The sequence below is a fragment of the Histoplasma capsulatum genome, genomic scaffold (assembly GCF_000149585.1).
Source record: "Histoplasma capsulatum NAm1 scaffold_3 genomic scaffold, whole genome shotgun sequence".
NCBI lineage: Eukaryota > Fungi > Ascomycota > Eurotiomycetes > Onygenales > Ajellomycetaceae > Histoplasma > Histoplasma mississippiense.
Window position 1 is genome coordinate 972,613 of NW_001813980.1, and position 13,448 is coordinate 986,060.

A 13,448-nucleotide genomic window follows, 5' to 3' on the forward strand; every position below is an offset into this window, starting at 1 on the left:
TCTGTGAACTTGTGAATTGATGTTGGAGTTCTTGAAGGTTCAGAGTTAAGAATCATTCATCATTTAAAAGAGAAAATTTCAGAGAGATTGAAAATCATGTATTTATTCATTTATATCATTATCAACTTCTACATCAATTTAAAAATTATTTTATCAATTCTAATTTACATTTTCACTGAAAATGTTAAGAGTTTCAGAGCTGCTCATAATCAGAGAATCAGTTGAAATTGAAAGATTAAAGAAAGAGAAAGAGAAAACAACAACAGTAGAAATATCAATAAAGAAAAAAATAAAAAGAAAATTATCATTATTATTAAATTTTTCATCATTATTCTTGAAATGATCAGTGAATTTTTTGACAAATTTCATTGTTTTATACATTTCAATGACAATACAGATAGCTTTATTATTGACATTATTTATAATACTTGTGAGATTTTCTATTGTTTTTTTTTTACTTTTTAATATAATTATTTATTATTTTCAAAATTTCTCATTGCATTGTAAATTTGATTGTTTCAGTTTTCAATATTATCTTTTCAATGATAATTTTCTTCTTCTCAATCTCTAGTTTCATTTTTTCAATATTCAGTTTAATCATCTTCATTTCAATTTTTGTCTTTTCAGCAATGTTGATTGTGATTTAAAACTTTCAGAACAATTGTAACATTCTTCATATATTAAATTTCTACTTTTTATCATTAAATTTTAACTTTTTTGATTTATTTCAGAAGAATTTTCATTGTTTTCAACGTTTATTTTTTTATAATTTCTTTGAATTGATTCAATATAGTAAGATAAAATTTGTGGATTTGAATCAATTGATCAATTTGATTTTTCAATTATTCAGAGATGATCACACAATTTTTTTTTTTTTTTTTTTCATGATTACAATTTATACAAGGTTTTAAACTTCCCTCTATCTTGTTACAAGCAGCATTCAGATGTTGAGGGAAAATATAATCAAAATAATATTCACACATCATTTATTTATTAAATAATTTTATCAAAGTATTCAGGATATTTATCTCTTTCTTCATGACTTTTATATGGCTGTATGTAGTAATTTCGGCTTATTATTCTTCCATAGCGTACACCACCCTTTATTATCAAGAATGGCATACGCTACTGCACTAGTTATTTCGTATAAGAAGGGCTGCAAAGCTTAGAAGCTTTGAATAACTCAAGAAACTTTTAAATCACATTTAATAATATATTTAAACTGAAAAGAGTATACACTTCTAAGGGTGTGATAATTCTGTCTATAATGTGAGTTGTAGTTATCATATCAGTGTGATCATCTCTATACTTTAAAGCTTGATTGTATAAATAAACAGTGAAGTTAAAACATTTCTGATTGCAACATTGATAGCAGATAACTCATTGCTATACATGAGATGAGCTGAGAGTGTAGAAAGATGGTGTAAAAATGAACAATGATTCAAAGAACCACTCTACTCACAAGTTTAAGAGGAAGTCAGTCAGTTATATGATCAAAAAAATATCAATAAAAAATCATTTACAAATAATATTTTTAAAATATAGAGAAAAGTGTACGATCAACAATAATCATTATAAACATCTTCAATCAACACTCATTCTTCATATTTAAATTAAATAAAATGCAACTGATTTCTGAAGATCTACAAGAAGCAGTATGTAGAGTAGTAGCTTTTATATTTAAGAATGACAAACTTCTCATCTACAACATTTTGTTGAAGAAGATATTGATGATGTATAACTTTTATCAAATAGAGTTCAAAGTATAAAAAAAATGTCAGTGAGTGAAAATCATTCAGTAATAAACAACAGATGCTATAAATTTTACAAATAATTTAACAAATATCAAAAATGAGTAAAATGTTTAGATGACTGATCTGCACTGAGAACTGAAATGCATACATTTCAAAGTTGAACATTCAGCAACATTCAAAATTTCATTATATAGTTTAATCAACTCTTCAAATATCAATACTTTATTTAATAACTCTGACTCAGCATATGCAGTATAGCCGGCGTTCTCTGAGAATACATTATTTATCACAAAATATATCAAATCAGACAATCTATCTAGTTCATCACATTTTGATAATGAGTGTAAGAATGACACTGCTCTCAATTAATTGAATCGAATGTATTCATTTTACTGCATAGAATGCAAACTCACAGAACAGCAATTCATTGAATTACAACAGATTTTATATACAGCATCTATTTTCAGAGAAAAATTAAATCTCTTTAAATAATAGCTGAGAAGTTGAATATAAAAGCATTTGATAAATATGAATTATTATAGAAATGAAATAATTTCATAAGATGAATTCTATATAATTTCAAAAAATTAGATATTAAAAATAAACATTACAAATGCTTTATAAAATGCAAGTAAGAAGAAGATTTTGCATCATATTACATTCATTTCAACTTGTATTATTTTGCAATAAATTAAAAACTCTCAATATTTTTCTATTTATAAATCTTCATACACAGTTTAGAGATCAATCTGTAACGGGCGTACATTGGTTAGCAATCTGGCACTATTTTAAATACAGGTTATGAATTGGTTAAGGAAAGGAAGGGGAAAAAGGTCAGGAGGAAGGGTTGTATGGAGAGGGTTTTTATAAAAAGGAAATTGAAGCAGAAGAATATCAGAAACTGCTTCACAGTGAAGTATAGAGTGGAAGAACATTGAGAGTTACACAGAAGAATTGTTAGAACTACATAAATACAAAGTATGAGAAATTACATGAGCACAGAGTGTGAGGAACTACACAGATGCGGAGTGTGAGGCAGAAGAGGTTGATTGTGTAAGTTAACCACTAACAGATACTAATTCATTATATTATCCCCTCTTATCAGAGTGAGTGATGACTCATAGATGTTGAGGGCGGCGGTGTTCTTCATGGTGGATGTGTCAGGTCAACTGCCCTGGCTTCGTAATCCTTCCACCATATAACTTGCCACGTAGCTAGCAATCCTTCAATCAAGCAAGCTTTACACCTTCCACATATTAATGGTAGAACATGTGTTGCGAGCGGTGACATGTTGACGGGCATGGAACCGTGGAATCACCGTGGAATCCCCGTAAATTAACCCTACGTTCTTCCGCTAAGATTAGCTGGTTGTATTTGGTTGCCATACACTGTACAGTCTATACTAGAAAGCCTAGGCTCCGTTCTATTGCTCAGGTGGTTTATATACTTTTTCTTAACTGTGCAAGAGTTTTCATAACTTGCTCCATCATATATTTTTTTTTTTTGACACATCTAACTATGATTTTAACGGGCAAGTATGAACATAGCACATGCGTTGTGGGTGTGGGTGTTCCAGTCAGATTACAAACAGGTACTGTTGACCTATACAACAACACAGGGGGTTACCCATTGCGATAAACCGAGAATTGACCCACCGATTCCAGTGAGGGCTTTAAAATTAAAGCAGCTCAAACCTGGACCCTAGGAAGTCATTCCACCTAGGAAAAAAGATATAGTAAATTTTGGGGAATAGATCAAAGCTGAAAAGAAAAACACAACATCGTGTCCCTGTCTCTATATCTTTGCCTGGTGGAGAAAAAGATGTTGAAGACTTTTACTCCGCAAACGCCCTTTGATGAATAAACCGTGAAAATGAAATCATTAATTGGTATCATATGTTGAATTGTTCTTCCAAAGCCTTTTTCGCAGATATGTGAGGCTCGATATGCCAAAAGTCATGCAAGATAGAATAAATCTCAACTGGAGGAGGGGAAGTAATGGACAAGGAAAAATCGTATTTTGTTTAGTCTATGTGGGCGCTTTGAGTTGTTGAAAACAAAGCAAAATCGTCGGAGTCATGATGAATCGTCCCGCTTATGCGAGAAAGAAAGTAGGTGTAAATAGCGGACATCTAGAATTTAAGGGCCTTGGGTTTCTCCCATGAAAAGTTCTGGTTGGTGAAATGGCCGTATTTAGCGGTTTGGAAGTAGATGGGCTTGGCCAAGTCGAGTTCCTGTACAATGACACCGGGTCGTAGATCGAAGTTGTTCCGGATGATTTGGACCAATTCCTCTGAAGATTTTGAGGATGTACCGTATGTTTCGACGTATATCGAGAGGGGTTCTGCAATACCAATAGCGTACGAAAGCTGGACAAGAGCGCGACGGGCGAGACCTGCGTGAACGAGCGATTTGGCGATCCATCGTGCAACGTAGGCAGCGGAACGATCGACCTTGGAATAGTCCTTGCCGGAGAAAGCACCACCGCCGTGGGCACCCCAGCCTCCATAGGTATCGACGATAATTTTCCGGCCGGTAAGGCCGGCATCACCCTGGGGCCCACCGATGATGAATAGACCTGAGGGTTGGATGTGGTAGATAGTGCGGTCGTCGAGGAGGTTCGCTGGGATGGTTTTCTTGACAATCTGCTCCAGGATCTGCTTTTTCACATCCGCCGTGCTGATGACTTCGCTGTGTTGAGCGCTTATGACGACTGTGTCTACACGCAGGGGCTTAACAGCGCCATTATCGTGAGCGTATTCGACAGTGACTTGGGTCTTGGTGTCAGGTCGGAGCCAGGGAAGAGTGCCATCAACACGGGCATCCCTCAAGGCTTTGTTAAGTTTGTGGGCTAGCTGGATTGTCAAAGGCAGTAATTCAGGAGTTTCATCAGTGGCATATCCAAACATGATACCCTGGTCGCCAGCGCCCAGTTTCTCTAGAGCCTCTTCGTAGTGGAGGCCCTGAGCGATATCTGGCGATTGTTGCTCAATGGCAACGAGGACGTTGCAGGTTTTGTAATCGAAGCCCTTAGAAGAATCATCGTAGCCGATGTCTTTGATGGCATTCCGGATAACTTTCTGGTAATCAAGGTGGGCCTTGGTGGTAATTTCACCGAAAACCATAATCATACCTGAAAAAAGAGTGTTAATTTCGACAAACACTGGTTCAGCTGACTGGTTTTAAATCAATGGAACATACCGGTTTTGGTGGCTGTTTCACAGGCGACCTGTTTGAACCATGTTAGAAAAAATTTGCCCTCATGGTTTTTCCCCGCCTAGCATGGAGGGTTAGTACCTTGGACATTGGATCCTCAGCGAGACAGGCATCGAGAACAGCATCAGAGACCTGGTCACTACGAAAGCGTCAATGCATGAATCATAAATGAAAGATGCGATAAATAGCATACTCACGCAATCTTGTCGGGGTGGCCCTCACCCACGGCTTCTGAAGTGAACAAAAAAGTTCCCTTGGGAACGCCGTTATGAATACTACCCATTGTGGAGGGGTTGGAGATAATGGAAGGTTAGGAGTAGTTAGGTAGACTAGGAAATAGAATACTTATACAACGAGGCCCGCTGTGGATAGGAAATATGAACGAGACGAAGGCCAGAAAGGGGTGAGATGGGAAAGAAGAAGAGAAAAAGCTGAAGGGAGAAGAATCCCAAATTTGGGGTCGAGTGCCAAGAAATGGTGCAATCCGCCCTATTAGGAAAGCGGTGTATCTTGGAAGAATAAACATTATTTTCTATTGTTTCTCGTTCGGCCAGCAAGAATAGTAGTAAACCAACATAGGTGCTACAACAATACTGTGAGAACTGTTCCGATGCAGAATATCAGGATAAGATACGATGTTGTCTTGTAGGGCTATATATCTGGAATTAGCATGATGATAACCTTCGTCACAGTGTCCAGCTCCTAGTCTTGCCATCGATGCCCCCATATTATCTACTCGTACCTCTCATTTTGGTATAGACACCTGCAGCAAAAAAGACGCCCTTGACAATGTCGAAATTCGGTGTCCTCGTCATGGGCCCAGCTGGCGCCGGCAAAACAACCTTTTGCACCGCTCTGATCCAACACCTCCAAACCACCCGCCGCAGCTGCTTCTATGTCAACCTCGACCCAGCCGCCGAATCCTTCTCCTACGAACCAGACCTCGACATCCGCGAACTAATAACCCTTGAAGACGTGATGGAAGAACTAGGTCTAGGTCCCAACGGTGGCCTAATGTACTGCTTCGAATTCCTGCTCCAGAACCTCGATTTCCTAACCGAGGCCCTCGACCCGCTCACTGACGAGTACCTAATCATTTTCGACATGCCAGGCCAGATCGAGTTGTACACACACGTCCCGCTACTTCCGTCTCTAATACAACATTTGTCCCGCGCGGGGCCGTTGAATATTTCGCTCTGCGCTGCTTACCTATTGGAGAGCACCTTTGTCATCGATCGCGCCAAGTTCTTCGCAGGGGCATTGAGTGCCATGTCCGCTATGATCATGTTGGAGATGCCGCATGTGAATATCCTGAGCAAGATGGACCAGGTCAAGGGGATGATTGGGAAGAAGGAGTTGAAGCGCTTCACAGCTGTAGACGTTCAATTGCTGTATGAGGAGAATGAGGGAGGAGGTGGTGGTGGTGGTGGAAGTGGGAATACATATGGAAACGAAGAAATGACAACAACTACCACAGTGGAAGACCCCACATCTACAAATTCATTATTGAGCGGTGGTTCGTTTAAGCGGCTCAATCGGGCAGTTGGTCAGCTGCTTGACGACTTCAGTATGGTGTCATTTTTGAAGTTAGATGTTCAAGATGAGGATAGCATTGGTAGTGTGTTGAGTTATATCGATGATGCGATACAATTCCACGAAGCGCAGGAACCTAGGGAGCCTGCTGATGAGCTGGAGGGGGATTTTGAGTGAGCAAGTGGGGACAGATGGCCTTGAGCAATGTCCATGCAACAGACTTTTATATGACCCTTCTGCCATTCTCCCACGTTTATGGGCCCAGGAGAGAGGCGCGTGCGGGTTTTCAGACTATCGACGGTTGAATTCGATGTGTGTTCGCATCCCAGTATCTACTTTATACGACCGCTTCTACGGAGGATATCGTTGATACTTCTAGCAACGATACCCCGAAGATATAACTTTAACATGAGGGACGAATTGAGCACCGGCAACAGTAAAAATCCCGCTAATATCAAAAACTAGCGGATTTGGCTTGGAAAAGAGCCATATGCACTATGAGTTTAATGAATCCAACAAAATCAGGTATATAATGGAATAATATGATGACACTGAATCATAGAAATCAGTCTTCGCAGCGCCCCATCAAGAATCCAAATCCAATTTCCAATAGAAGCAAAAATGAATATCTCCTCCCCACCCAAAAGGTGTGCAGGAGCGTACGAGACTAGAGAATAGACCCGAGATAGAACTCAGAACGCGCGAAAATATGCTCTGTATCTTCTCAACATGACGCGAATCATTTCATCCATGGACCAACCCAATCGCCACTTCTTCCGCCCACCGATACCCACTCCGTCAAACTGAATCCCAGCCCGTCCTCTTCTGCGCCTGAGCCCATCGCGCCCCCCCATAGATTGGCGGGACCCGTTCCCGACCGGGTCTCCGTCCCTCTCCACCGCTCGCCCACAACTCCTCCACAAACCCCTGACACAACCCCAACAACCACCCCGCCTCCCTGGCAGCCCTCTCCCACCCAACAACATACACGTAATACGCGGCCCCTACCACGGATCCCCAGAACACGAGCCGAAACACCAACATGACCCAGAACGTGATGATGCGGCGCGCATAGTCGAGGACTCTGAGCGAGATGAAGAGGATGAGGACGAGGATGAGGAAGGAGGTGAGGTCAGGTGGGGAGCTCAGGAGGGTTTGGAGCGGGGCGAGGAGGTAGGGTTGAAGATATTGTCGGGAGATGGAGTGGAGGTGTGTGGAGAAGATGGAATAGTAGGAGAGCACTTGTAGAGAGAGGGAGGAGGGGATGTATGTGTCCACATTTTGGAGGGCCGAGATTAGGTATTCTGTTTTAGATTTTTTGGGTGCATTGGTGGTTTATTGTTAGTTGTAGTTATTTGAAGAGTAGGTCCACTCAAAATGCGGGTTGTGTAGAGGAGTGTATTCCAACGCACCTTGTATCCCTTCCATGATGACAGATACGATTATGTCGTATTGGTATGTGGCGGGCTAAATAGATGTGAAAATCGAGATCGAAGCGTACTCTTATTTTTTATTTTGTTCTTCCGGATGCGCAGGCGTTTTCCAGCGCAGCCTGTTGAAATAGTGGGGGGTCAGGATCAGTTTTGCGCGTGATATATAAATACATATATGACTCCGACGGCAACTTGGTGATCCTTTCAAAACCCTTCGGAAGTATTCAAAGAACGTAATAGGCTTCGTGCGAGCGGTCCACGCAGTTTCGCAGTTGCGACCTGAAGGTAAATTCCTTAAAAATCCACCAGCGAGGGCACGGTAGAAACAGAAGCTAATGATCCTGTCAATGTGGCGATTTAACGCCAAGAAGATCTTGAGATCTGGAACGTGCTGGAAAGGAGAAGGTAGATGGCAATAGAATGAAAAGGGTATTAATTTTAACAGTTAGAGATGGCCAACATGCATCCAATGCTAGGAGGGAAAACGCGACCAGGAAGAATTGGACGCGTGCAAACAGGCAAAACGGAACAAATAAAATCCACCAAGTTCAACACCAGTGAGTAGATGAAAAGGCTAAGTTTATCATGAGCATATCAAGTCATTCCTTTACCTTTTTTCTCCACAAGCATATCTGTTTATCTATATATGTAGGCTCTGGATAATTTTCATTATAGTAAGTAGATCCTCTGAAGCCTCCGCTGTCATCATAGTTTAACTTCATCCGAAGTAAAAGCATCTAAATCTATATCAAGAGTAGAGAAACACCATGCTGCTCATAACCCGCCATATTCACATAAAAATAAACATAAAAAATCGAAATATCAAGGGATATATATATATATATATATACCTCTCACTCACCACCCAAATGATTCCTCAAAGTACTCCACATCCCTATACCCCCGCTTCAAAACTGCATGGACGGCCATCCGAGCTTCGTCCGCCATCTCCGCCGGTCCACAGACCAAAACTGCTGTCCTCACACGCGTCCTTTGATCGCCAGCCTCCTGTACACTGGCCATGATTATGTTCCCTATATCGGGCCTTCCGGGCTGGATATCAATCATCGGGAACGTAGGGCGATCACTGTATATTGCGGCCTTGTTATCTATGCCATCAAACGACGGCAGGAGAGCCGTGCCCTCGTCCGTCGTATTTTGCTGGGATCGCAAGTTTATGCTGCAGGACGTACGATATGTTTGCGATTGTGATGAGGCGGTGCAGTAGAATTGAGTGGTTATATCTGCTCTCCTGAGTGCTGGGCCAAGTTCGCGGGTTGCTACCTCATGGATAAATGCGGCTTGTCGTGTGGTCCACACAAATGTGATATTACTTGTTCTGGTACGTGGAAGATCTATGGGGAGATGTGGATCCAGAAGACTCATTGAAGAGGAGGAGGGCGGGGAGGGGAGGCGGGAGGATACCGATGACTGTGCAATGAGTATAGTATCATGAGAGGGCATTGATCCTGTGCGCCGCAAATGCTCCTCGATATGTGGAAGGGCAGCTGCAATACCAGTGCCTCCAGCGATGAGGATGACGTTTTCGAAGGTATGGAGTTCGATTGCACAGTAATATGGTCCTTCTATCAGGAAACTCGTCGATAATGACTGTTTTGGCGATTTGAGGCACTCAGATCGGAGACGTTTAGTCCAGCCATTAAAAGGCCGTATCCAGAACACAAGTTTGTATTGCACGTCAGTGAGTTCTCCCGTGATGTTCTTCTTGAACGCTATTGGGGTGCCAGTTCCGGATGGTACCGAAGTGCTCGCGGAAGATAAAACGCTGCTCTCGGCGGAGGGGTAATGTTCGACATAATTACCCAGAACTTTCCAACTGCCAGCCGTGAGAGGGTGACTTTCATATCCTTGCAATCGCACTGGTTGGTAGATGTAATAATGGTGTCCTGGTTTGGGATGCAAGTTGCAGGATCCGGGCGTAATTTCCAGCTTGATGATGTCCGATGCTTCACTGTATGATACCGCGCTCTTCGTATATGTAATGGATTTCTTGTGGAGGCGCAGATGAAGATTGCAAGATGTTAATCTCGCGAGACGGGCAAATCTCTCCAAGGCCCATATAACGAGGACAGGCCACAGGTACCGGTCATACAGATTGAACTTGCCCTTGAAGATGCTTGTGTGCCTTCACGATGACAGTCAGTGTCTTACTTCATAGTTTTGACATATTGAGACGTAGTTAATGAATGGGGTATTGAATTACATAAACAGCCCACAAATAATAACAAGTGAGAAGGTGATATGAATGATGAGGAATACTTCGTAGTAATTCCGTCGTAACCAAATCGATGAAGATACAAGTAGCAATGACATGCACACAGTCCCCTATCAGAATTCCAATATCAGCTTTTCGGAGTGCGGTCCAAGAGTTCACTCAAAGACTTTAAGGGAAAGGATACAGAAACTTACAATGACACCCATATACCACCATGGTGAGGGCCAATATAAGGAATATGATCCATCTGTTTTAAGGCACAGAAGAAATTAACAAGTCAACAAAGAGCTTCTAGCTAAATCCATGGATGTGGTAAATTCTCTGACCTCCCGATGTGAGCACCGTATATCCAATTGAATGGATAATAACCTGGATTGTAGCCACCCTGGCAATTGCCCGGTGGAAAATATTGAACGTCGCGAAGCTCCATCCCGTCGCCCATAGAAATGGATTGTTGCGGGAGCCGAAGAGCCAAAGAAGAGACAAGTTGGCATATGCCATTACGCCAGTTCTATCTGATACATATCGATATGCTTGAGTGAATATATCGTCCCAGCTAAGAAATTCGAGGTGCGTGGTTAGCGGGCATAGAGTGATCGTGCCGACTTCGTAACTCACAATAGATTTCCTCTGAAAACGTCATGCCCAACACAGGTAAAAATGAGACTGAGAACGTAAAATAAGACTACCACAATTGCTGCGGCACGTGTGGGAATGGCGCACCAGTAAAGTAGTCGTTGGTGGTGAGTTCCGAACGCCGCTGGGATAATGAAATATGTTCTAATCCAGTGTCGCATCCGTCTGGAAGGGGCCAATAAATGAGAGCTTCGATAATCGATAATCGAAGCGTGGCCTTCAGGATCAGGTCTTATACTGCGCCACTGTGCACCAGAAAAGTAGCTGGAGAGTCGATTTAGTATCCCGGATAGAAGCACGATACCCCAAAACCAATAGGAAAAATATCTTCGTCCGCGATGTCAATAATTAAAGAGACACTTTCAAGGGGGAGGTTTTTGGCTGCTTACCCAAATGCATGATGCGCCCACATTTCGAACTCCCAAGCCCGCTGTCCACCACGTCTTGAACGTCAGCATCTATAACTATCAAACAGAAAAACACCCTCCATCAAGTCCTATTCCTAAAAGAATCACCGCAAGTTCTCGGAAACACCCAGAAGAACACAACGAAGAATAACCGACTAACATTCGTCCTAACTACCCTCCAATACCAATCGAGCGAAACCACCACTACCTCATCCAGCTCCACACCCCTCGGTACCTCTCCATACTCCACCACCCGCAAGCTACTAAGGTACCGCTCCGTCAGCTCTGGTTGAACAGTATTATACGGAATCCTTTGCAGCCCATCCTTTCTACAGTCGACGTCGAGGACCTCCAACCCGTCTTCGATCTCCGTCGATGTGCAATACAACGTCGCTGCGGCATATATGGAGTAAGTGCGCAGCTTGTTGGTGCATGCATCTGATTTCTGGGATATGGATAATGAGCTTGTGAACGAGAGGCGAGATACGGCTTCGGCGATGGAGAGGATGCAACGAGTAGACTCTATGTCTGAGGCTAGCGAAAAGCTGGATACCAGGAGTATGAGGAGAGGGGCGAGGAGCCGCTGGATGTACATTGTTTGTTCTCAGCTGGCTTATGTATAGTTTGTCACGGCGTGTTAATTGGATAGACGATTCTCCCAATTATGATCACGAGCATACGACAAAGAAGTTTCGAATGATGTGGAGCATATTGTCAAGAATCACAGAAGCTCTCAGTAGGAACATTTGAACAGGAGCAGAAAAAGAGAGAAAAAAGAATCCCAGCACCAGGAACTTGAGGAAGTCAATGGCGGATGTCTTGTGAGAAATAATCTACCCTCCCCCCCAAATCAAAATTAAACTTAGAAAGCGAAAGGAAAAATCGAGAAGAACGCAAGAAAGGAAAAAAGAAGACCATTCCCTTGCGCCCTCGCTTTCAGATCGGGCGGGATCAGCTAACCCGGAAGGACGGACCAGATCAGATAAAAAAAAAAAAAAAAAAAAAAAAAAAAAAGCCAGTCGCCCCCTACATGACATAAATTATGGCTTGATTAGTGTGAACATGCGAATTAAACCTGGCCGTGGCATTCCTAGCCAGCCCCCCCACCCCTCCCCCAGGCCTTGTTAGAATCATCATTATCATCGGTCAGCGGGAGGAGCAGCTTGAAATCCACGGTTCAAAGGAATTCGGAATTCAGCCAACAGCAGAGCCCAGCCACATTGTGGTGTTGTTCCTTTCTTCCCAAGCCCGGTTTATCGAGGTTGATGATCATGTACTTGACCCTTTCGTGGTGGTCATCCTCACCAAAAGAAGGACTGGGACGCCCAAGGTTGGGCTCTGCACTAGCGCCATCAGATAACTTTAATGCATGCTTGATCCAATGGTACGGCGGATCTGATAAAGGGTGAGGCCAAACCCCCCCTCTTCTTCCCCCGAAAATTAACAGAAGAGCGGAAATATACTCAAGTGAAAACAAACCTAAAAGTGTGAGTGTGAGTGTGTGATTGTGTGAGAAAGAAGGGGTGAAATAAAGCAAAAGGAAGCGGAAGAAGAAAAACATGCCATGACCAAAAAAAAAAAAAAAAAAAAAAAACTGATTCTATCCGATCTTTGCCGCTTTCCACTATGTATGCAAAACGGGGCTATAGCGATCCCAGCCATCGATTCCCCAGGCACTATGGCGGAGTGGTTAACGCGATGCCCTGCTATTTTAAATCCCAAATCGCAGAAAATTATTAATTAGTTAAGGCATTTCCTTCGGGAGCGCAGGTTCGAATCCTGCTGGTGTCGGCTTCTATTTATATTTCTTCTTCTTTTTTTTCCCTCTCTTCTTCTGTTTCATTGAGAATAAATAAATAAATAAAATGAAAGAAGTTTCATATAAACTCTTAACCTCGCTTTCTCTTTTCTTTCTTTCTTTCTCTCTCTCTCTTCTGTCAAAGGAAGGACACTTAGGAACTCCCCCTGAACAAAACGTAGACAACTCCCTCCTGCATACTCTGACCATGTTCAACAAACTCTATATTTTAGACGGGCATAATTGGAAAATGGAAAGGAGGACAGTGTGGGGAGGGAAAAAAAAGGATAACGCCCCCCAAAGTGAATGAAATGGATATAGATAAGAGAAACAGCGATAAAACTCAGAAAGACGAATGACTTGTATCATCAATCAGTCAAAATATTACACACACGCTAGGAAGAAGAGGAGACGGAGGGAGGCGAAGACCATCGTC

General features: G+C 42.2%; 3 protein-coding genes and 1 non-coding gene across 4 annotated transcripts; 2 read left to right on the forward strand and 2 right to left on the reverse strand.

The window, feature by feature from the left end:
• Nucleotides 1-3,885: 3,885 nt before the first annotated feature.
• On the reverse strand, nt 3,886-5,252 carry HCAG_03428 (S-adenosylmethionine synthetase; the record flags this gene model as incomplete). Its single annotated transcript, XM_001541281.1, has 4 exons — nt 3,886-4,886; nt 4,955-4,982; nt 5,051-5,108; nt 5,167-5,252. The coding sequence occupies 4 exons, from the start codon at nt 5,250-5,252 to the stop codon at nt 3,886-3,888; spliced, it is 1,173 nt and encodes a 390-aa protein (XP_001541331.1).
• Nucleotides 5,253-5,758: 506 nt separating this feature from the next.
• HCAG_03429 (hypothetical protein) lies at nt 5,759-7,043 on the forward strand (the record flags this gene model as incomplete). Its single annotated transcript, XM_001541282.1, has 2 exons — nt 5,759-6,675; nt 6,968-7,043. The coding sequence occupies 2 exons, from the start codon at nt 5,759-5,761 to the stop codon at nt 7,041-7,043; spliced, it is 993 nt and encodes a 330-aa protein (XP_001541332.1).
• Nucleotides 7,044-9,052: 2,009 nt separating this feature from the next.
• On the reverse strand, nt 9,053-11,219 carry HCAG_03430 (predicted protein; the record flags this gene model as incomplete). The annotated part of the gene is made up of 6 exons (XM_001541283.1): nt 9,053-9,096; nt 9,129-10,081; nt 10,366-10,418; nt 10,541-10,682; nt 10,790-11,071; nt 11,197-11,219. 6 exons carry the CDS (start codon nt 11,217-11,219, stop codon nt 9,053-9,055), a joined length of 1,497 nt encoding a protein of 498 aa, XP_001541333.1.
• A 1,667-nt stretch (nt 11,220-12,886) lies between these two features.
• On the forward strand, nt 12,887-13,005 carry HCAG_09363. The gene has a single exon. It is a non-coding gene; the product is annotated as a tRNA-Ser (tRNA).
• Nucleotides 13,006-13,448: the final 443 nt, after the last annotated feature.